General features: G+C 41.5%; 1 protein-coding gene across 1 annotated transcript in view; it reads left to right on the top strand.

The window, feature by feature from the left end:
• LOC115319949 (putative glucose-6-phosphate 1-epimerase) overlaps window positions 1-24,219 on the top strand; it is a 56,281-nt gene that overhangs the window by 16,862 nt on the left and 15,200 nt on the right. The window contains exon 9 of the mRNA XM_029980021.4: window positions 15,875-15,939. Coding sequence (XP_029835881.3) covers window positions 15,875-15,939 — 65 coding nt within the window. The remainder of the gene's footprint in view (window positions 1-15,874; window positions 15,940-24,219) is intronic.

Genomic DNA, 24,219 nt, shown 5'->3' with positions numbered 1-24,219 from the left:
TCGAAAGATGAAACAACCTCAGGAGAGGTTATTTGGGCCACTCTATCGAATATTCCCGCCGATATCAATTATTTTGAGTTGGAGATATATTTCTTGAACTTCGAGATGTAATATTCGGAGTAAAATATTGACAAGAACAAAGAGAATACCTGTAACCTTCGTAGTTACAGAGGCCCTCACCAGCAAATCAGTGGATTTCACTTATCGAGTTCATAAGACGGTGTAGCAGTAAAGAAAGTGCGGCCTCGTGCGTGCTTCATAGCGTCTGTATTTGGGCTTTCCGTGCATGTTGAATTGTACGTGGTGCGTGGTAGTTGTAAGCTTGCTCGTAAAAAAGAAAAAAAAAAGAAAGACGTTTACAAATCTTTGTAATGAGGAAGGGAAGGTACGGAGGGGAGGGTATGCCTCTCCTCCTCCTCTGTTCAATCTCCTTCCCTTTCTCCTCCATCCCCTAATCTCCCCTCCTCCATCAATCCAGTTTCCCCCCTAGATTTCGCGGTTAAAGTGACGTCACATGACCTGGTGTCAAGTCCCCTATGAACAAATTCAGTTCTCTGCTAGATTTAGCAAAGAAACTAGTTGAATTACCAGCTAAATTTAGCGGGGAAGTGAATTCGTGTTGACGTCACGTGACGTCAATTTTCCCGATAAGCGGAGAAACTGAATTCGTCCGCTAAATCAAGTGGAGGAACTGAATTTCCCCGCTAAATTTAGTGGGGAATTGAATTGGTGCTGACGTCACGTAGCGGGGAAATGAACTGGTGTTGAGGTTACGTTGCGTCCATTTTCCAGCTAAATCTAGAGGAGAAACTGAATTTCTCCGCTAAATCTAGTGGGGAATTCAGTTGGTGTTGAGTTCACGTGACGTCAATTTTCCAGCTCAATTTAGCGCGGTTACGATAACGGAGACGCTGACGCCGCGAAACCGGGGAACGGGCGCCTAAGAGCTGCGCTCTAATAACTCTACGGTGCTGCTAACTTCGACAGCGCAAATAAAGCCGCAGACACCGCTTATACGTCATGCAAAGTTCGTCGTAGACATGATGAGAGAATTATCTGCACACACGCCTCGGGCATGTTGGAAACATGTTTGCTTCACACATTCATCGAACATGTCTGCAGACCGATTTTGTATGCATACAGAGATTGTCAAACGAAACATAAATACGACCCAGACAGTGTCTATATAGATAGTCTCTTTGCATGATGCCTAAGCAGTGTGGCACGGCGTAAGTGTTTTGCCCCTAGTTTATTTTCTGGTTTTGGGTTTGGACAACCACGAAAACTCATCAGGAATATAGAAAATGAGAGTTCTCGACCATTCACCATACCCCCGACCTTGACAAATGACCTTCAAGAAATAACATGAAAGCGATATACAAAAATCACCCTGTAAAAGCGTATTTCACCATGTTTTCCCCAATATATTATCTCTCTTCATGTCAACTAAATGGTAAGACGGAACATCGTCACTTAAAGCTTCCTGTATTCAAAAGACGTCGGTTATATAAATCTGTTTGTAACCCTTTTCAGAAACAAAACAAAAGAACCTTATAATTTCTTAATCTCAAAGTATTACGAACTTTGAATTTCGGCTTCTTATTACTTTTCGGTGAAGGATAAGTTGTTTTTTTTTCTGACAAACTCTTCATTTTTTGAATGAGGCCTCGGTCGAAGTCCATTTAATAACGATAGGATGTATTACAGTTTTAACGACGTTATCTCAAACCTGTTGATACTGCACATTTTCTCATTTTCTTGTAATGTTCATTTGAGCCTGGCGACAACAGACGCCTTAAGCTCTAAATAACTACTACAATTTTATTACAATCTCTGTACTTTACTATTGTATAACTCTAGTCCGTGCGCTGTCTGTATCCTTTTGGGTATTCTTTTTCACTTAAATATTAGAAGGAATGCCTGTGTTATTTGCTCACCTGTTTTGTTTTTTAAAGGTGTTACCCATGCATATTTAGAGAATATATTGCCAAGCGCGTCTGTGGCCAAACACTTACCATGCTTGACTCTCACGCCAAGGGCCACGGTTCGAGTCCCGGCAGCGGAGGGACCTTTTTGTGATTTCTGTAGAGGTACGGAATAACTGAACAAACTAAACGTTTGATTAAAGCAAACTTGTGCCCCCCCCCCCCCAAAAAAAAATAAAAGAAGGTTAGCGTCGCAGGCGTCGATGGCGGCGTAACCGCAGGATCGAACGCTGGGGCGAGACTGACACCGGCTCGCCACGCGGAGCCCCTTTTGTACACGCGAATGCTTCTGGAACAATCGGCATCGAATGTTTGGCGCGTAGGACATTCTAACCTCGAATTAGCAGCAGGGTTCTCGAACGCGAACGCGACATTTACAGAAATAACAAAATGGTCCCTCCACTGCAGGGAATCGAACCGAGGCCCTTCGCGTGAAAGTCAAGCACAATAACCGTTCGGCCACAGACGCGCTCTCTCGGAGTCGCGCATGGCAATATCCATACAAGTACGAAGACGTTTTTATAACCTTTGACTTAAACAAGACCCCCTTGCCATTGATAATTTATTCCTTGAACGTTTGCTATGTGTCTTTCAAATGTGTTTCTAATTGGTTTGAATGTTGTATATGCATGTATTATCTCAGCAAACTCTTTAACCCCGTAAACTTGGGCTTTTTTTAAGATCATTTATTTCGAAATACCCTCTTCCCGGATCATAATGAACGTTTTTGAGTCTATTACATTTATTTAAGAATAATTCTCTACCTATTTAGTTTTTGTTCTTAATATATTTTTGTTGTAAGATTGTAAGAGGTTGACTTTATGAAATCATTTTATCAATTCCTGAACTCAACTTCTGAAATTTCTTTTGTTTCGCATACACTCTAAGAAATAGGGGGTGCATAGGGGTACACCCCTTGTCCCTCATGTAACTCCCCAAAACAACAATTCGGCGTTCAGTCCACAGACGTTGAAGCGACGATACCAACTTTCAAGAGCGGCTTGATAGTCGACCGATACAACTTATTAAAACAGCTAATGTAGTATTAAAGGCTACCGTAAGACAATCGAGGTTTTGTTTTGGCCCTGCTGCAAAATTTCAGTGTTTTTGTTTCTAGTTTTCGATAAGCACATTACCTACTTATTCCGTTATATCCGACAGCTCTCAAGCCGCTCGTAAAATTCGGTATTGCTAGCTCGACGTCAGCGGACTGAACGTCCAAATGTAGTTTTGAGGAGTTACATATGGGTCAAGGGGTGTATTCCTTTACACCCCTTACTTCTAAGAGTGTATGTTCAGAAGTTCTTTATAAAACTTGTGAGATACTAAATATGATTATTTTCTTTCATGTAAATTCAAAGTTCGTTCAATTGCATCAACGAGTAAAATACTTAACGTCAAACCAACTAAGCAAAGGAAAACAAATACAGTGAATCGTTTTGCTGAACGGAAAAACTTAGTGAAAGTGAAAAATGCACTTAAATTCTGATAATAATGATGGGATCTTTTGAATTTGCATACTTCTCAAGTTCTTTCATTTACCAGTAAGAAAAAAGACATAATTAATTGTTTTTCATTATGTTCTGGATCTGATGAAAACTCGTGAATATCAAATTGTATTTTGCCCCTAGACAATATATAATGTAGTGAATACACTATTGACCACACAACAAGGAGTTTATACTTTAAATCTGCGATGAAATATAAAGTATGTCTTTATTACTTGTACTCATATACTTTAATATTTCTTTAGCAGGGGTAGACCAAAACTATGGAAAATTTATTCTACTTTGCACCATTAAAATAACAAATCCAATGAGTTCCCAAACATGGAAAACTATAATTATTTATTACATTAAATTTGTTTAATTTTAGGCAACTTATTTTTTAGATATACACCACTAAATCCCGGTTTTTGTATTAATATCTTAATAATATCTGTAGAACTTAGTGGTGACTTTATTATTTTTTACCAATTATGCTAACACCCTGGCCAGCAATTTTCTCAACAGCTCCCACAGCTCCAGCCGTTGCGGCTCCTGTTAAGCACCCTTTCGCAACAAGTGGCAGGGCTCTGGCTGCAAAGACTGCTAAGGTCCCACTGATTGGCAAACAACCATCTTCTTGAGTCTTTTGATTCTTTAACTGTGTTTAAATGAACTTTGTGTCCACAGGCTTACCCTTCTTTAGATTCTGAATTTGAGCGGAAGTAAGAAACGATCTAGAATTAGTGGATTTGGCCCTCAAATCAATTCGTATTTTACATTCTTCTTTCTGAATTGAAGTCTTAAGCTTCTTTTGTTGATCTTCTGTTAGGTGTACTGGGTATAGGATATTCCTTTATACAATAAAAAATACGTTTCGGCAAACATCATTTTATCATAAGTAAGAGTTACATTAATTTTCCTATCAAACTTGTACATCATAACCATTCTGTACCTTGGAGCCGGAGTACTTCGAAGTTAAATATCTACTTGAATGTGAGATGCGTGAGCATTTTTAAATGCGTTCGTATGCACATTCGCGACATCAAAACAAAATATTGGACAGACTTGCAAATGTTTGTTTTTGTTACAACTCTCCTGGTATCTACGTCTACAGTTTTTTTTACATTTGGCTTACAAGAATCATAAATAATCTAGGGGAATTTACTTCTACATTTATAGTTTTTAGGTTTAAATTATCAGAACACATATTGTTTCCAGTTGAAGAATTGATTCTAGATTTTTTTTGAAAAGCAATAATATACACATTGGTTTATTAAATATTCTTGTAAAATCTATGCTTATGTTTTGTATATTCTACTGTTTTAGTGGTTTTAAAAGTTTCCCATAGGTATGACACAATCTCATTACTCTTGAACTATTCAGTTACGAGGGCTTGAGATTCCAAATTTGATGTTCTTTGGAATCTTCCATAATAGCCAGTCAAATAAAACTTTGTAATTTACCCCAGTGTTAAGTAAGAAATCTGTGGAATTATTGTTAGCTTAAATGTCCTTCCTTGAAATATTTTATCTATTGTGAAAAAAAAAACTAATTAGATCACTGACCTTAACAGATATTTTTATAACCTTTGAGTTTTCGGTGATTTTATATCTCTTAGCACATCTTTTGTTATACCTTGGGTTTACTTTAACACCAGTAACAGTCTTCAGGGCATCATGATGACTTCATATTTCTTGAGTTCAATTGTTTCAGACTATCTGAATATCAAAGCTGGGACGTGGCTGTTGATCTTGAAAAATCTGGGTAGGTGAATAATTTCTCGATCGTTGAACTGATTCCAAGAAAAAGATTATGTTAGATTTCCTTATCGTTAGCTGTAAATCTAATTTTTGAAAAGGCATTCGCGCCAATATTAATAACAAATGTAACACTATCAGCATCATTGAGATTCGTATTATCACTTCTAACAATCTTTAGTCTGCATTGAAGTACACTTTTGGAAAACCTAAAGGCTTCCCTGATGTTGGAACACAAGAGTTCTACTTCGTAGATTTTAAAATATCATTTGAATTTGTAACAATTTAAACGTTGTGACGTCTATCAGTGGCAATATGTATTTCTGTTACTCGTAAGTTCCAGTTGTTCATTTTATAAGGTAAACAATGCATGCAAAAATAAGATCTAGAAGAAGTTTCAATTTTTTCTGCCGATTCCTTTATTTATCAATAATTCCCTTCCGTCAAAACATTTGTGATATTTTTGTACATTTTGTTTTACTATTGGAATACCTTGTGTTTCAAGGCGTTGTAAATTTTATTAGCTTTCATTCTTTGAAATTTTTAAGGCATATTCAACTAGTTTTGATGCTGCCTTTCGTAATTTCAATTTAAAATCTGCAACTGTATCTTTAGAAAATGTAATCATTTTAAGTTTCGATCAATGAAGAAATTACTTACCAGATGATGCTAAGAGCCTTGCAAGTGATTTTATTGAATTCGCTACGTTGAATATCAAAATATACATTATTTGAATGCTTAAGAAAGTTTTGACAAAGATTTGCAAGTAGAACCATTTAATATAGAAAATTTTTACAGAGGTTTATTAAAATCAATCTATCATTCTTTTGATCGGTAATTCTTAAAGAAAACTCCGTGATCTCACTATAAAATTCTTCATTGGGTGTACTAAATACTAGCCATAAATTGGGTTCTTTTTTGGAACAAACCTGTAAAGCAAATGAATTTTCATCATATTTATATTATCATCTGATCTAGAAGCTTTGACTAAACTAAAATGAATAATTATTGGCCTAACATCTCTCAACATTTGCTGGAAAATCGCTAATAACTTCCGTATCTTTCTTATCACTTCCATATTGTGATTGTTTCAGTCGAAATATTCTTCTCAAATGAATATCTTTTCCGAAATCCACTTTCCATACTTTCTGTAGGATTATTGATATTCTATTAGTAATACCTATTAGTAAAATAATTGTACTGCAAAGAAAATTGGAATATCATTTTAGGCATTTTAAAGTATTTAACCACTTGATAATTCAGACAATCGCAATCATGATTACTATTGTCAATGGTTATGTGTTTTGTTTTCTTTTTATCTGAAAGACTGGGGAAAATATTATTTTTGAATTTTGAAGATATATTACACCATGTGTCGGGAATCGCGCATTCGTTCATTGCAATAAAACATTTTCTTTTTGGGTCTAACTTCTGTCTAGGTAAATGTTACAGTACGTTCACCATTTATGAGTTTTATTAATTAGAATACCCTTCATTTATTAGACAGATAGACTTTATCATATATTCGTTTATACTGGTTTTTATCCGTTTTTTTAATCTGTAATAAAGTATATACTACAAAAATGAGTCACAAGATTTTACAAGACTTTATAAGATCATCACCCCTTTATAAATACCATTTCCAGCGATTTCTCCACGTTGCTTATTATGTTTCTCAGTTCATCTTTGTATTTTCTAAGAAATTCTATTTTTTCATCACACACTGTTGTCCATGTAACCGTTTTTTTCTCTGCAGCACCAGCTTTTTCAATTCCTTGCTTAGCTCTCCTCTTTGACTTTCTAGTAATTAAGATAGTCTTGTATATTCATCTAGTTTTTCTGCAAGTTCATCTATGATATGCCGAAATTTATTTAATGTATCTCCCAAACGAGGTAGTTAAAGTTGATATTTTATCGTCTCAGCCTGATATTTAAGTTATTTTGTAGGAGGTTTTAAGACTAATTGCATATAAATTCTTACTGATTCCTTTGCTCTTTATTATGTCTCACTCGACCTTTAATGACATTCTCATTTTCTCATTATGTCCCCTAACATGTTGACAGAATCTGCTGGTACCATTTGTATAGACATTTATTCTAGTGTTGAATTATTTTCAGCGGGCTTAAAATATTCCCCTGTAGTAAATAATAAAAATTGGGGCTCCAATCCACGCTGTGAAGGTGGTTGGTCAGCGAAGCTGTGGTATCACCTGCAACGATTGCCTACGGCACTATACGAAATGCCGCCGCCGGTCGCAGCACGCGGCCGCTGGTCGTATTGCCGTTTCTTTTCCCTTTGCCGCTCCTATAGCATTTACGCTGCTCCTCGGAAGTTCTAAATATGCGTGGCCTATTGATCGCGGTGCTGCAGCAACAATGAAATCAGTTGCTATACTCCGTTTCATCTTACGTTTAAGCGCAGAGGATGCTACAAGCTATCGGAGCCAATCGGAGGCCGTGTAAGTGTCACGTGACCTTAGAGAGGGGGCACACTAATGCGCGGAAAGCGTATCACAGGCCACGTCCACAGAACGGGATTGGCTGGGATAGCTCGTAGCATCCGCTGCGTCCGGACGTAAGGTGAAACGGGGTATAGGCGGGTTCTTCTTTTATATATGAAAGGCTAGTGATGTCACTTTCAACGTCGCAAGCTGCCGTCGCCGCGGCAGCAGGAGCCGTTATCATCCATTATGCGGTTCGCACTTCACACGAGGGCTACGAATGACGTCAACCCCTTTCGAAGCAGCTGCAAACCTAATCTTTGCAGGAACGCGTGGGAGGGTGTTCCTATATGTCACACGCGCCTTATCATGCATCATGAGGTTTTGATGCTTGTTTTGTAGTTTTCTTAATTGAAACGGATACTGAGCTGTATGCTGTATGCCTTATTTTAAAGGAGATATGCTGTATGCCGTTTGGCCTTCAATTGTTCGCTAGGAGTTTTTTGCTTACAACGGCGAAACGAAAATTTCCTTGGCTGGTAGAGGTATACAGCTTCGCTGTAAAAGACTATTCAGAATTTATATAAGAACCAAAATATATCGTTATGAATGTAATAGTATGGCCATTTTGAAATATAGTATATGGTCTAGATGATTCTGGAAAAAAACAAATTATGTTTTAATTTACTGTTTGACAATGTTTATTATAACAGGCTGTATGTGTATGTAAAAATGTTAAGAATATGCATTCCTTCAGAATATTTTTTAACATGTCGAGTGAAAAGACAGGTAAAGATGTAGCATTATTTAGTGATTATGGAAATTATATAATAGCCGTTAATGACTTAGATGAATCTAAACAAAATAGAATAGTTATTAATGAGTTCAAAAATATTCAAGATAAAACAATTCTGGAAAAAAGTTTAATATTTGTTTGCAATGTCAAAAAAGAAGAATTTCTCAATCGTAAAGGGGTTAATAAACGGGCTAGTTGGTATTTGAACTTCTAAACGGAATTAGAGCTCTTTTCTGTATCTTCTCTCTTCTCCCTGCGTGCGCGCTAATACCGTTTAGAATTTCTCAATCAATCACGTTTGTCGAAGAATTTCAGGAGGCGTCATTGTTTGTTACATCTTTACAAATCTTTAGTTAGGTCACGTTTGGAATTTGCCTCGGTAATATGGAACTCAATATCTAGGGCACAGGCCTTGACCATCGAAAATGTTCAAAAAAGATTGATTCGTATTGTTTACGATAGGTACTTTGAAAGGCGCTGTTATTATGACTATGAATACATACTTAGGTCATTTTCGCTTACACTCTTGTCTGAAAGGCGAACGATTCATGATTTTGTATTTTTGCATAAGGTTTTGAATAGTGTAATTGATTCGCCATAAATGCTCAGCAAAGTTAATTTTCATGTTAACTTACGCCATACTAGACATCCCGTATGCTTTGATGTACGTTCACCTTGTTGTACTTCACCGCTTTCTCGGATTCAGACATTATACAACAGCATTGCTCCTAAGCACCTCGATTTCTGTACATCCATTTCATTGTACCGCCATCAGTTGAATAACCTTGTAATTTACTGATAACATTTTGTTTGTTTATTTGTTTTTGGGTGATGGTAATATACCAACGTGTTTCTAGGATTGAACAGGTGCACCAAAGTGAAGACCGCTGTGGTTGTTTTTGGGCACTGAAAATAAAGTCATTATTATTATTATTATTATTATTATTATTATTATTATATTTATCGCTCATGATTCACATAGTATTCCATCGGCATTAAAAAGGAATTGTAACTATATCACTTCGTTTGGATTTAAAGATAAAAGGGATATAACATAAAAGTGAATTTAGATTAAATGAATTTTATAAGGCTTACGCCACTATAACACAACATAAATATAATATTTATCTTGTGTTATAATATATAATATAAAGTGAAAATTGAGTATGAAATTAATTTTGACAACCAAATTTTTACTCAGATAAATGCATGGAACGAGATACGTTGTAAAGGCAAACATTACAGGAATTAGAGGAAATCTGAGGATTGGACCTCATTTAGATGATCAGGAGAAATATGACATCTAAGAAAAAAAGTCGGTAAATGTTAAAAATTCTAGTAAAAACCTTGGCGCTGTTAATCCTATCACCTCAGTACGCAATAAGGAACTCATTAAAATGTATAGGAATGTAAATATGATCTTTTTCCAATCGGCGCCTCACTGTCAAAGATGCTCCACTGTTAAAACTCTTGTGTCATATTTGCTACTGTCTGCAAGATAATCTTTTATGAAATTTATGTAATTGTTCATGTACTGCTATGTGTATACTTGCCGACACACTGCTGTCAATTGTAGCTCAGAGCTTCTTTCGCGGCATTTTGGTGGCGGGAGCCTACACTTACATTGCAAGCATCTTTTATACATAGTGCTTCATTCTTGTGCCACTCCCATTATATTCCATGTATTGGAATAATAGTATTGATAAATAAAAATAAAAATATATTTATTTAAAAAAAAGCTTTAAAAACGGTAAAAAAGCTGTTAAAAAGGAGAATAGCATATATAAATAATTTAAGTTAGCCTCTGAAAAACTACCATTTGAACAAGTTGAGGGGGATCTTGTTGACAAAGATATATGACAATTAAACAAATTGGTTTATATTGTATTAAACTTCTATTTCCAAAAAAAACACATTGAACGAATTCGTATGATGAGTTGGGAATTAGACTCTTGGCTACAGGAAGATATATTAAATCAATCTAGCAAATCGAATGATTTATCGTTCACAAGTTTGTGAATGATGACAAAATTACTTTTAAGATAAAGGGTGAGAACACACTGAAAAATTGATATCTCATAATAAAAAAACGTTATTATTGTAGCAAATAATGACCATATGCTAATTAACTTATTCCATCTTCTAAGAAAACTATTTTATCATCCACAAAATTTAGGGCTTTCTTCTTTCTGTCTCGGTATATATTTCATGGTGCTTCGATGGTAACGAATTGAGGTTTATGACTACGTCTTTTTTATCTTCTTCATACCTGGATAAGTTATCAAAGTAAACTGGAATAAACCTCGAGGCATAATAACTTAGATTACAACTGTTACAGGCCCGGCCTTTATATTTTTCATTTCAATGATCATGATCGTTTGTTTTCTTTGAATGGTTTAGACATATCTAGCATTCATGGGCATTATCGTGTATATCTCGATCTTTCTCATTTAGATGAATTATTTTTTCTTTACCCCGAGTAAGTTATGAATTCCTTTAGCAATATTCGTAATTTTTTCACAAAATAACTTTGCAGTATTTTACCACAATAGACATATGTTGGAGCCTTTGTATTATTGGAAGCACTGACAACATAAATTCAAAAACTAGATGGTACGTGATTTTGGTATCTTTTTCCTACATTCTCATTTATTCGCTGAAGAACCGAGTCGAAATCAGCATAGACAGGAAGTCTGAGTTTAAAAATATACTTATTTGAATCAATATAACCAGGTTTTGGTAAAACGTCCTTTCCAATTCCGTATTTTTACAAATTTCCTTGTAGTCATTCAAAATGCCTTCCTTTCTGGTTTGATAAAGACATCGTTCGCATATGTACACCTTTCCGTTATGTCCTGAGTGGGAGGCTAATCAGTTTAGATTCTTTATCCAACAATGTCATTTATACAATAGGAGGTTCACTATACTTTTATAATCAGTTTTCTTCCCATTATAAAGTACACCTACGGTGCCTTTGAGGGCAAACACATTAATTTTTATTTTATCCTGTCTTTCAAACAATGAATAATCTTAGGCTGGGACCGGAAATTCAATGCCGTCAACATATAATTCATTCTGATAATCCTTAGATGTGGAAACTTTACCGTACTCAGTGATCTGGTCTTCTCTCTCTATTGCAACAACTAGACGAATGTTTGCACAAAATTTCGCCTTTAATGTCAGACTTTCGAGTATCTTGCTCATGGCCTTGTCTTTAATAGACTCAAGAAATTCCTTCTTGGTTAAGGATTAATCTTGGCTCGTAGTCCTTCACATTGCCTTCAAGGGCCTCTGCTGTCATTTCAAAATTTTAATGTCCTTTTGAATTCCGTGCATATAGGTCTTTGTAGGACGGATGAATCCACCGACCAAAGGTACATTATATATATATACATATCTTCTTCTAGTCTTTTTTTTTTTTGTTTTGGTTTGTTGAATAAATTATCCCTAAATACGAAATGAAAGGGTGTCAATTTTTCATAGTCAGCGTTTCTAGTCATTTTGTTTATTATTTGTTCACTTTTTTTTTTCTTATTTACGTTTGTTATTTTCAATTCTTTGGCCAGAGGATAGAGGTCCTTGAGCAGATCTCTTTTATTATGGATTTCATCCATAAGAGGAAATATTTTACTTTTTTTAATGGTCTTATCTAAATTGAAAACGTTTTGCTCAATGCAGCTTGTTTTTCGAGACTATTGAAAGAAATCCATTCTACGTCGGCGTATGCCAGTCTCGCTTCGGGCTTGTTCGTGGCTGTTTACAAATCTCTTTTAGACATCTTTTCGCTCTATATAGGTTGTTGCAATCTCTTCTTAGACCTTCTCTATATATTTTATTAATATTTCTCTCTACAGTTGTTTCCTCTTCTAATTCTTCTTAATGAGACTTCCGCGACGGCGATATCAGTTACAACACCCGCGCTGGCTACCTTGCTTCGTATGTTTTCGTGACGTCGTTGCCGACAGCTCGAACGCGTCGGCGGAGGTAGAATTCTTAAATAATATGCGGTCTGGTATATAGTAAGACATTTATTACAAGAGGTCGTTACTTATTGGGTGTACTCTTATAAACATGTTAACATAATATACATGTAAATTACAATAAGTTAAGTAATTTTTATTTCTCTAGAGTGATCAGTGAGACGAACAGCTGTCACATAATTAATGGCTCTTGTTTTCCCTCCCAATTCGATTACCGCTCCACCGCAGCGGTAACGACACCTTTCCCCTACATTTATGGTGACATATTTGCCCCTATGTGGTTCCTTGAGGGCCTCCTTTCCTGGTGGATTCCTGGTGGATTGGCTGCGGCTCTCGCCAAGGGGTTCGAGCGCACTGGCTCGCTTGTAATGGCCCTGTGCGATGGTAGTGTCAGATCACCGGTCGCAAAAAAACAAGCAAAGCTCCCTATATGGTTGAGAAGCAGTCTAATGACTCCATTCGAAAATAAAAACAAGCCCAAATTCAAAGTTGGTAATACTGTAAGTTTACGGAAATAAAAAGGGGCTTTTGAAAAGGGTTACAAAAACAATTATACGACCGAAGTCTTTCGAATAAATGAAGTTCTAAACGACGGTGTTTCATATTACCATCTAGTTGACATGAAAGGAAGGGACATTCTAAGGACAATTTATGAACAGGACATGGTGAAAGAAGTTCCCACAGGGTGATTTTTGTATATTGTTATGTTATTTCTTGCAGATCTTTTTTCAAGATTGGGGGAATGGGGGGGGGGGGGGGGTGGTCCAGAACTCTAATTTTCTATACTCCCATCCCCTCAACTTCTTCTTCAGTGTTAGTTAGCCCTGAGTCACAAGGTAGAAAACCAGTGCCACATCAACGCGGGTTGGCATTTGCTTCTATTGAATTCAAAATTAAATTAGTCTTCTGCACATAGTGCAACACTGTAAGCACAGACAAGCATTTTTTTTACTAAGCGGTTGCTACAAAAAAAATACTATTGTGGTAGCAAGTCCTTACCCAACTGAGCAAAATGCAAAAAAAAAAAATATACAGCGGCATTTACCTTTAAAGTCCTATATGCATGCAATGCTCTTTTTTAAGAGTGATTGTTTCAATAGACCATTTGCTGTATTACCCAAGCATCAAGGGGAATGCAGCGATTCACGCCTTCCCCGCATAAAATGTTCGATGTAAATATCCAAAATAAAGCGTTGACGAACGCGCGTGCAAGATGCCATTTGCTTTAGGCACTTGCTTCAGAAAAGTTACTACTGCTGACGCCAGCACGTGCGGCACGTGGAACACCAATCCCTGCATTCTCTTTGGTGCTTGGTAATATAACAAAAGGTCTATAGACTGACGTCACAAATCGTTCTACTCATGCGTGTCACCACCACAACTGTAGTTCGCAAGATGTAGGCGCCCGTGCAAGATAGCTCGTGCCGTCTCGTTGTCTGCTCGTGCAGACCTCCAGCGGGGTTGACGCAGCCGACGCTATATAAGGAAAGCGGACCAATCAAGCAGCGTGAAAAGCGCAGGTCATTAGGAAGTTCCTATTTATGGTGGTCGGGCGATGATAGAACACGCACAAAAACGTCACTAACAGCCTGGCGGAGTGCCTTTGACGCTGTTGCATGGCAACAGCGGTGGCTTACTCAAACTTGCCGGTGACATCGGTCTATTGTTTGGAAGACATTATATAGTGGCATAGCCTCCTCTATACTCACAAAGCCTGGCAGTTCTATAACGGAGCCATACAGTGCCCGGTCGCAGATTTGGAGCGCGAGTAGCACAGAGCACAGAGCATTTCTCGAAGAGTTTGTAATCAGCGCACAGCTTTTGCAGCGGCGGGGACCGAAACGCGGTTTTCGAACCCGACGAGAAAAAAAGCGGTAGCCCGAGGAACGCGAGAAGCACGAGCGGGCATTCCATCGCTCGGGACAAGTGTGTTTCGGCGTCTCGCCACAGCGGGGCACCAGTTACATGCCTCTTGTAAAGTCCCTCGATGCGTTTGCGTTTATCTTGCAAGTGGTGTCAAATGCACCAGTGCACGAGGACCGTGTCTCGAGCGGCCCTTGGAGGCAAATGGCGGCGAAGCATTGAAATGAACGGCCCTTGAAAGCGAATGGCGCCGGAGCACCCGCTTGTTGCACGTGCCTTGCGCGTTTCCACAACAATGGTTGGCGGTGCTTGTAGAAAAGCCTTTTGTCTGCCGCTCTACCTTTTCACTTTCGGCGGCCGAGACTTGTGGCGATCTGCCGGGCTTTGTCAGTATAGAGGAGGCTATGACAGTTACGGTAGCGAAGAACCTATGCTTTTATCAATTTTAAAGAACCTGAATTGGTGTGTCACGTGACCAGGCAGGGGGGAAGGGGAAGAACGGAAAGTGGGGAGGGATGGGGGAGAGACAGCACTGTGGGATGGGGAAGGAATTGAGAGAGGGAAGGGGTGGGAGAGAGGAAAGAGGAAGACGAACGAAAAGGCAATTGGGAGAGGCAGAGAGAGAAAGGAGGAGAGAGTAATGGGGGAAGGGAATTGGTCTGAAATGAAGTATATATTTTGTCTTTAAATTTAGCGGGGAAACTGGTTGTTGCTTCACATGACCAAGGAAGGGGAGGAAGGGAGGGCTCCGCAGAAGATGATGGGGGAGGGATGACGAGAGGAGAGGTAGAGAATGGGAGGTATACGGGAGGGAGGGCAAAAGAAATGGGGAGGGGGGAAGAGGGAGAGGAATGGAGTAAGGAAATTGGTGTGTCACGTGACGTATACTTTCCCGTTAAAATCAGAGGGGAAACTGAATTGCTGTATAGGTGAAGTAACATGGTCATGGGACGTTGATTCCTCCCGCTAAATTTAATGGGAGACCTAATTGACATATAGCTCACGTGCTGTCCATTTCACCAAAGTACATAGGTCACGTGATGTTACTTTTCCGGCTAAATTTAGCCGAAAACGCACGGACGGACGAACAAAGAGAAAGACAAAATTTTAGAATTGTGGGCTAGCGTTAAAAAGTATTGTATGAGTTAAAAAACACCAAGGTCCCGCAGCGTACTTATCCGGCGATGAATGCAATTATTCCTTACCATTTTCTACGAAACGTCATTTAATTTCTTAAAATGTTCGGCGTCACAACTTTTTTTATTTTTTATTTTCTTGGAATACTTTTGGCTATCTCTGTGGTTTGAGCCTCTCCGGTGTTCAATCTACGGCTTGGAATCCCCATGGAAGCTATCAATATCTGATGAAAGCATTACCATTTGTGCGCCTAACAGAAATTTCGGCTTCACGATTGATTTCAGTTTATTGAATTTATCTTAAACAAAAATGACCGATTGAATTAATACATATTTTGCTAAGAGTGCAAGATGATCTTAACTGGCATTGCACGTAAACTCGGAAACATGTTTATTTCGGCGAATTCTCAGAATCATTTCTCTGTGCAGACCCGTAACTACGCCGAATTTCGTGAGGAACGAGAGCTCGTGAAAGTGGCAGAGTGGACGGACAGGTGAGTCGAAAATACATTTAAATTTTCTGATTACTCCAAGCAGATGCCGAAATGGAAGCGCCTATTTTATCGTTTAAATGCCAACCACGTCCTCGACACACCACAGAGACTCCAATATTTTGTTCGAAGAGACACCATAACTATATTGCAGTGTGTCGAACCGAAAAAAAAATACGGGTTCGGTTACGGTTCAGGTTCAGGTAAATTTATTTTGTTCCGGTTCAGTTCCGGTTCGATTAATTCAATCCGCGAACCGGTTCGCTAACCGGTTCGGGGCGCTGAACCGGTTCGCGAACCGGTTCGGAAATTATAAATGACAAATTGCAACATCAAAATAAATTACAAATAAAACATCTGAAATCAGCACATACGAAACGGGATACATCGTAGTGTAAGGCTCAGAGATTTCTACCAGGAATAGTTTCTTTATGTGCACTCAAAGGTTACCTCACCGACGTTTACGCATTCGGACTTCATCTAATTGGGTCCGACGCAGTAGCTGTAAAATCCGCGACCTCCTTACAAACCCACTTACAAGTAGAACTCGCTAACTATCCCGCCACCTCGGCGTGTAAGCAATTGAAGGAACAGTGGGGAGAAAATACAGCTTTCTTTATTTGAACTAGCCTTCGGTAACTCAAATTAGACCCTTAAGAAGTTTTCATTAAACAAGATACGGAATATCAAAAACACTTCACCGAACGCAACGCCAGAAGGACGTAATAGGATAAATATTAAAATAGAAGAGTTCGCTGTCTCACAAATATGTTAGCTTCTAAGTGCCTATACGAAACCGGATGCATTATTATCAAACTCCACAGCCTTTTCTTTTCTCATTCCGATGGAAGCAAGCTTCAAGAACTCGCGCGTTCTAGAAACGTTTTATGAAATGAGCACACAGCAGCATTTAGGATTTACGAGATTGTAAAAAAATAAAATCCCGTGACGCGATATTTTTTTTTTTTTTTTTTTGCGCAGCCTTTTAATTTTTTTTTTTTCCGTGCAAGCCGCGACCAGCGCAATACTGGTTCCTATGTCAAGATTCATGGATGCAGCGTTTGTCAAGATTCATGGATGCAGCGTTTATATTCCTAAGACTGAGTGGAGAAGAAAAATATGTAAGCGAGGTGTGTGTCAGTTGACGGCACTTAAAAAACAAATGGCATTGATAGCACATTGTCAATCAATCAATCAATCAATCAACTTTATTTACATCATCATGAAATAGTGATGTGGGCTGCAGAGGCAAAAAGTCGAAACAGTTTTGACTTGACAAGGCCTCTGCAGCCTTACAATTGGCATACGGTAACAAACAACAGCAACCAGGGGAAAACAAGCAGACAGCGACATGGAAAAAAAAAACACTTATATACTCTATTTGCTGTTAGAGGAAGGATTTGACATCTTACACAAAAAACGAAAAGAGACGACAGCATCTAGTGACTGGATGTATACAGTAAACAAAAATATATAAACCGGATGCATTTACAGCTCACAAAGACAATTTATTTTTTATTTGTGAAAACAAAGTTCTCGAATTTTATTGAGATGTAGGTTTTCAATGTTTGACAAATTTTGTTTTTCAACTTTATTTAAGACAAGTGGAAGATTATAGCTTAACATTTGAAACCCGTAATTCGTGCGATTTAATGGAATTTTCCAGCGCTCTCTTTCCCTAACGTCATAAGGTTTAGAAATGGGAGTTAAATTTGAAATACAAGTAAAAATGGTTCATTACATCGGAGGGTGGATCTATATCATGTGAGGAGAGTAAATTCATATGAATCAAGAATAGATGTTAGATGCAGCTCTTTAAACAGAGGACGAGTGTGTGTGTCAAAAGCAGGGTTGTAAAGTACCTAAGTACAAGTAACTGTAAATCGGTAACTAGGTACTTTTGTTGTACCTGAGGTACAAACCTAGGTACTTTTATTTCTCAGGATCTGTATCTGTATCTTAGGTACATTTTCCAGTAACTTGTAACTAAGTGAAGTTACTTTTTACAGGTACTTTTCTATTCACTTCGTCAAAATCGTAGAAAATACAATATAACATATAACTGAAAATAAATTATAATTACAGTCGTAAAGCAATTTAACATCACGTAGTGTTTCCACGCAATAAATCGAGCTCAAATTTTGCACTTTACAAAACTGAAAATGCTGCGCCTGAAGAAACTCCCTCCTGATTTCTAAAACACCCTCTAGAAATACTACTTCCAGAGTCACAGTTATAATTACGTGCGGAAAATAGTATTAAGAGACCTTAGATATGTAAATGTTCATTTCACATAATTAAGCACAACAAAACTGGCAGGCTTCGTTTTCAAAACTTAATGCAGGAGTAGAAGGATACAAACATCAAGGGCAGATAATCTAAGTACTCATACTCTGGCCGAACGGGGACTTCGAGCTCCTGATGTAGTCTGCCACTGATGGCTGGGCTGCTGCTATTCTATGTTGTGGAGGTCCTGTGCTACATCCGGGTCTTTCCTTGGGTGCCGCGGCTTTCCGTTTCACCCCGTCGACATTCGTCTTGCTCTTGTCGACACTCTTTAGTGCTTCCTTGTGAGACCTCTTGAAAAAGCAAAGCATGACTAGTTAATACTTATTGCACCGTATCAGGACAGCTCAGCGGCGCAGGACACTAGTCCAACTAGGTTTCAGCATTAGCACTTGAGACGAAAACGATATTTCTGCCAGACGCCAAAGATGGTCAACAGCGGCGGAAAATTCCGGACCTGCGATCCTTAAAAAGGAAAAAAGTGGTTGCTTCCAGTAAAACTAAAATGAAGACAATATCTAAATGACCAATGACAAGGCGGCTTACAGATAATTGTTGTGGGTCGGTTCATATTCTCGGAAGCCTAGTTTACCTAGCGCACCCGGACATCTTTGTAACGACTTCTTACCGTCGCTCCAGACGCCCTGAAAAGTGGACTTGCACCGTCATTTTGTATAAGTATGACCAAACCTTTCTTTGTAACCCATTCCTGACGAAGACCGGACTCCGGTTGAAACGTCGAAAATAAAGCTTCCGTTGTTCTACCGAGGGACCTCTACTTCGTCATATATAATATATAGGTAAAGTCAGAGTGGTAAATGGTCCTGCAAAGTTCTAAGTCCTAGTTACCGAACATCCGCAGTTGAGAACAACGAGAAATCAGTAGCAGGCGTATTGTACGCACGAAAAGTTGCTACCCTGACGTGCGACGCAACGTCTATCTCTTGGCCGACTGACGGACGTAAACGCACATAGTACGGAGCATAACAAAACTTACACAGTGATGGAAGTGCCAATTGACCTTTTGGAGCAGGCCTTGTAGCAGGCAAAATGTTGTTTTGGAGCAGGTAGTGGCCCTTTTGGAGCAGGGTCCGGCATATGTTGGCATATTACTAGAAAATGAAATTATGCTGCATTGCTATTTAAAGCCCATCCCTATAATTGGAACACAGCGCCTGTCGCCTTTTTAAGACAGGATATATAAAATTCAACAAAGTAAACACAAAAATAAAACCTTTTTTTTAATAAAGTTTATCTGCTCGTCAAATAAAAAAATACAATTAAATATGTCACACTGAGTTCTGATGGCACAGGATATTTAGTTTTATCAGCCTGCACTTTTGTTAAGGCATCTGCAGCAGCATTTAACGACCCTCACTGTTGTGAAAAGTTTTAGTTCAGATTAGAGTTGTCTTTCAGGCAGCCGCTTCAAGTACTGCGGTATCTGATATTCGCTTCAAAAATTCCGATTAATTTTCGATCTGCTGGCGAAGTCACGATCGGATCACGGCGAGTTAACCCGTTGAGTGCGCTCCTTGGCATGCACCGACGCGCTGCAGAGAAGCGACACCCGAGGAGCAGACACCACAGTCGCGCGTGTCGCGCAGTGTTGTTGTTGTTGAAAAACTTTATTGAGTTGAAAGATTTAGGAAAGGAAAGGGGAGAAAGGGGAAGAAAAAGGAGAGAGTGGTTGTGTGCCCCTATTCCGGGGCTCCAAGTGCGGAGTGAACTCGGAGTGCTCGGACCACGAGCAGCCTCTGCTCGCTAGCCGTCGCGTACTTGAGTCCCGCTTCCCACTCCTCGAGTTTGGGCTCCTCGACTGGAGCCAGTCCTGGGAGGTTCTTGCATGCCCAGACAACGTGATAAACGTCCACCCAGGGCTCACCACAGAAGGGACAGTCCGCCGTGGCGTACCGCTCTGGGTACCACAGATGTAGCTGGATCCGTGTGACGAACGTGTCCGTCTGAAGTCGTCTCCACGTGAACTCTTCTTCTTTGCTGAGACCTTTGGCCGGCCCAGGATATTCTGCCCTATGTGTTCGTAGAGCCTTTAAGGCCTCACTGTAAGTGAGCGCACTGTCCAGATCCCTCTGGGGCAGAACCGAGTCCCGGTATAACGCACCTCGGGCCGCAGCATTCGCCGCCTCGTTTCCGACTTGCCCCATATGGCCGGGGGTCCAGATCAGATGTACTCCCTCTACTGCGGTTTTGCGGAGGAGCCTTAGAGCTGGTTGACCCACGACCCCTCGCGCAAAGTTTTGACAAGCTCTTTGTGAATCCGAAATTATCGTCGCACGAGGATTGCAAACCACCGCCAATGCTATGGCCGCCTCCTCCACTTGTTCAACCGTCTGCGCTCGTATGGAGGCGACGCGTCTGATCTGCCCTTGCGCACTGGCCACCGCTATTGTAGCCACCCCCAGCACCGGACCGGCCCCATCCACGTACAGAATTCCCTCTCTGCTGTCCCAGGAACGCGCTAGGGCCACCGCTCGCGCTTGTCTCCGGTACGGAGTGCCGTACGTCAGTCTGGCAATAATGAAGGCCTGGACCAACTGTATTGCCTCTTTCTCCTTTATACCGTGTCTACGGTTCCTAATTCGCCTAATCATACCGCACACCTGCGTGGTCATGGCGTCCAGTCTGTCGATTGTCGACTTGTTCCCCCTCCCCTGTTGTAGAAGCTGGCCCAGAATCCGAACCTCCGCTGGCTTTGGGACCCGGACCCCATCTATCACCACGTCAATGTGATCGACTAGCTTATCGCGAGGGTTTCGGAAGACAAGAAGCTCAGATTTCTCCGGGGCGCACTTAAGCCCGCATCTCATAACGTACTCTCCGACGATATCCGCCGCCGCCTGAAGCTTCTCTTCTATTTCCGCGTCACTGCCCTCCCTGCACCACAGGGTGATGTCATCCGCGTAGATGGCATGCTCCACGTTCGGAACCGCCCTCAGCGCTTCTGGTAGACCCCGCAGCGCAAGGTTGAACAGCAACGGGGAAAGTACTGCCCCTTGCGGCGTACCCCTGGAACCCAGTCTGTATGTCCCAGATTGCATACTTCCCAACGTCAACGTGGCTGTCCTGTCCGTCAAGAAACTGCGGACATATTCGAAGGTTCTTCTCCCGCAGTTAACTGTGCTGAGACCCCTAAATATGCTTTCGTGCGAAACATTATCAAACGCGCCTTTCAAGTCTAAAGCTAGAAGGCCTCTCGTTTGGCCGCTCCTCGGATTCTCCAGTATATCCTTATATATCCACAAGAGTATGTCCTGCGTCGATGTGTGAGGTCTGAACCCGAACTGCGTGTTCGGAAGGAGTTGTTCCTTGTCTAGATACTTCATAACCCTCGAGTTTATGACTCGTTCGAACGCCTTGCCCAGGCAAGATGTAAGCGAAATCGGCCGCAGATTTTCTAGCTTGAGCTCCTTTTTGGGTTTTGGAATGAAGCGAATGTCAGCAACCTTCCAACTATCTGGAGTAAGCCCGCGCTCCCAGAAATGTTCGTTGAAATGGCGTACCAGCTCTTTCAGGTCCCCTTCCCCTAAGTTGTAGAGGAGTTTCGCTGTGAGGGAGTCCGGTCCGGGTGCTGCGCCCTTCCTCATAACCCCGAGCTCATACTCCAACTCCGCGACAGTAATTGGCCTAATTCAGGGTTTTCCTGCCCTTCATACTCCACGATTTCTCCTGTGGATTCCAAACACAAATACCTTTCCGCCAGCCGATCCATGATCTGCTTGCGGTCCCCGGGTAACTTATGTATCAGTTCCGCTAAACGGCCGCCCGTCACCGCCTTTGCCCTACTCGGATCGATTAAGGCCCTAAGCATCCTCCATGCCTGAGCCGTGCCTAGGCTTCCCCGTATGGAGTCACACAGGCCATACCAGTTCTTCCCAGCCAAGTCCACCGCATAGTCCTCGGCCAGCTTTGTGAGTGCTTGAATCCTCTTCCTCAGCTTCTTGTTGTAGCGCTGTTTCTTCCATCTCCTGGTCAGCCCGCGTCGTGCTTCCCAAAGATGAAGCAGACGCGTGTCCACTGCTGGGGTCTTCTCTGAGAGTTCAACTTCAGCCACGAACGGCTTGACACTGGCGATCACCTCCGAAGACCAATCCTCGATGTTCTCGATGCTAGCTGCACCTTTCCCTGTCTGTTTTCGCCATCGGTCCCAATCCGTTATTCTTGCCTTTCCCGTCTTTCTTGTGTATCCGGACTCGTGAATAGTCGTTTCGAGGATACAATGATCGCTACCGAGTTGCTCCATGAGGTTAGTCCACTCAGCGTTCGCCACGTTCTTGACAAGCGTCAGGTCCGGACAGGTGTCTCTGCATGAGCTCGTGCCCGTCCTGGTTGGCTGATCAACCTCGGTAAGCAATGTTAGGCGTTCCTGGTTGATGCTTTCCGCCAGCCTTCTGCCTTTCGGAGAAACGTACTTGTAACCCCATCCCGGGTGAGGGGCGTTGAAGTCTCCCGCAATAACCACAGGGTCCTTCCCCGCCTCCTTGACCACCTTCGCGATGAGCCGCCTGTAGTCCGTCTTGTGGTTCTTTGGATTTCCATACACGTTCACCACATGTACACCCCGATCCCCTTTTTTCACTAGGATGATCACAATGTGACAGCACGACACCTCACAGCCATCCAAGTCTAGTCTCGTGGCTGCGTAGGTCTTGTGCACAAGCGTCGCGACGTATTGGTCGCCCTCAATTGTAGCATAGTCTTTGATCTTCACTGGTTTCTTGCCCGGCTCCTGCAGCAGTATCACCGCCGGGGGATTGGGTTCAAGCGACACCCTCAGGCTAAGGCTCGCCTCTTTCCGACCCATCCCCCTGCAGTTCCACTGCCACACTTTCAAACCTGGCTTCGCTGACTTGCGCATGATTCTGCGTCCGAAATTTCTGCGTCCCGTAGAGGCTCGCCCGTTTTTCTCCGCTTCGAGACGAACTGCCTGAAGAGGCTCTCTTGGTTTTGCTTAAGAGTCTTTCCTAATTTCTCCAGCTTGGTGACCCTGCATGTCAGCTGCATCAGTTGGCTGGTGAAGAATTCTTGAAGTCCCTGGATCGCCCGCTGAACGGTCGTCTCCACGATCGCTTGTACTTGCTCTGCCGAGACTCCCCCGGTTCTGTCTCTTTTGTTCCAAAGTTCCTCTATGGTCTTTTTGCAGTGGGTTACGTCCCTCCGCAGGTCTTGTATCGCTTCGTTGCTGCTCGCCCCTCCACCTTTGGGCTGGGACGTGCTCCTCGACTCCTGATCTCCGACCCTTGGGAGTTCCGGCCACTTCTTGCGATTGCCTGGATCAGTGAAGATCCCTTCCATAGAGGTGCTTCGCTTGCTCTTTTTTCGCTTGCCCTTTTGCCGGCGCCGCTTGGATGTAGTCATATCTCGAGACGCGCTTCTCCCACAGCTGGCGGACCGGCTGCGCGAGCGGGTGCGCGAGTCTGACACGCTCCGTCCCGACTCTCTCGAAAGCCACCGCACGTGCTGCGCGCCGTCGCGACGTCTCCCCCGACTCCGTCTAGGCTCCCTGCTTTTAGTCTCCTTGTAGAACTTCTCCGGGCAGTGTCTGTCGTAGGTCTTGTGGGCCCCCCCGCACAAGGCACACTTCGGCACACACTCATGGTCCTCACCGACCTCAGTGGCCCTGCACGCCGAGCACGCAAATCCCTTCGGCTTGCTGCATACGTCGGTCCGATGGCCCACTTCACCACAGTTCAGACAAGCCGCCCTAGTCTTCTTATAGATAAAGCAAGGAGTCTCAAGCCAATTGAAGCTCACTGTGAACGGTACCTTCTTCCCCGCAAATACGATTACCGCAGACTGTGACTTCCCTAGCCTCCTTGCTTCTAGAACTTCGTATCCCACAGCTCTGGTTTTCTGTCGAATCTGTTCGTTAGTCAGGTCAGGCCGCACACCGTGTATGACGCCGCGGCACGCATCTTCACTCGGGGAGACATGATAGGCTTCGACGTCTAGCACGCCGACAGGAAAATTCAGTTTCTT

This window comes from Ixodes scapularis, unplaced genomic scaffold, assembly GCF_016920785.2.
Source record: "Ixodes scapularis isolate PalLabHiFi unplaced genomic scaffold, ASM1692078v2 PGA_scaffold12__126_contigs__length_90152505, whole genome shotgun sequence".
Taxonomy (NCBI): Eukaryota; Metazoa; Arthropoda; class Arachnida; order Ixodida; family Ixodidae; genus Ixodes; species Ixodes scapularis.
This window is presented reverse-complemented; position numbering and strand designations above follow the sequence as displayed.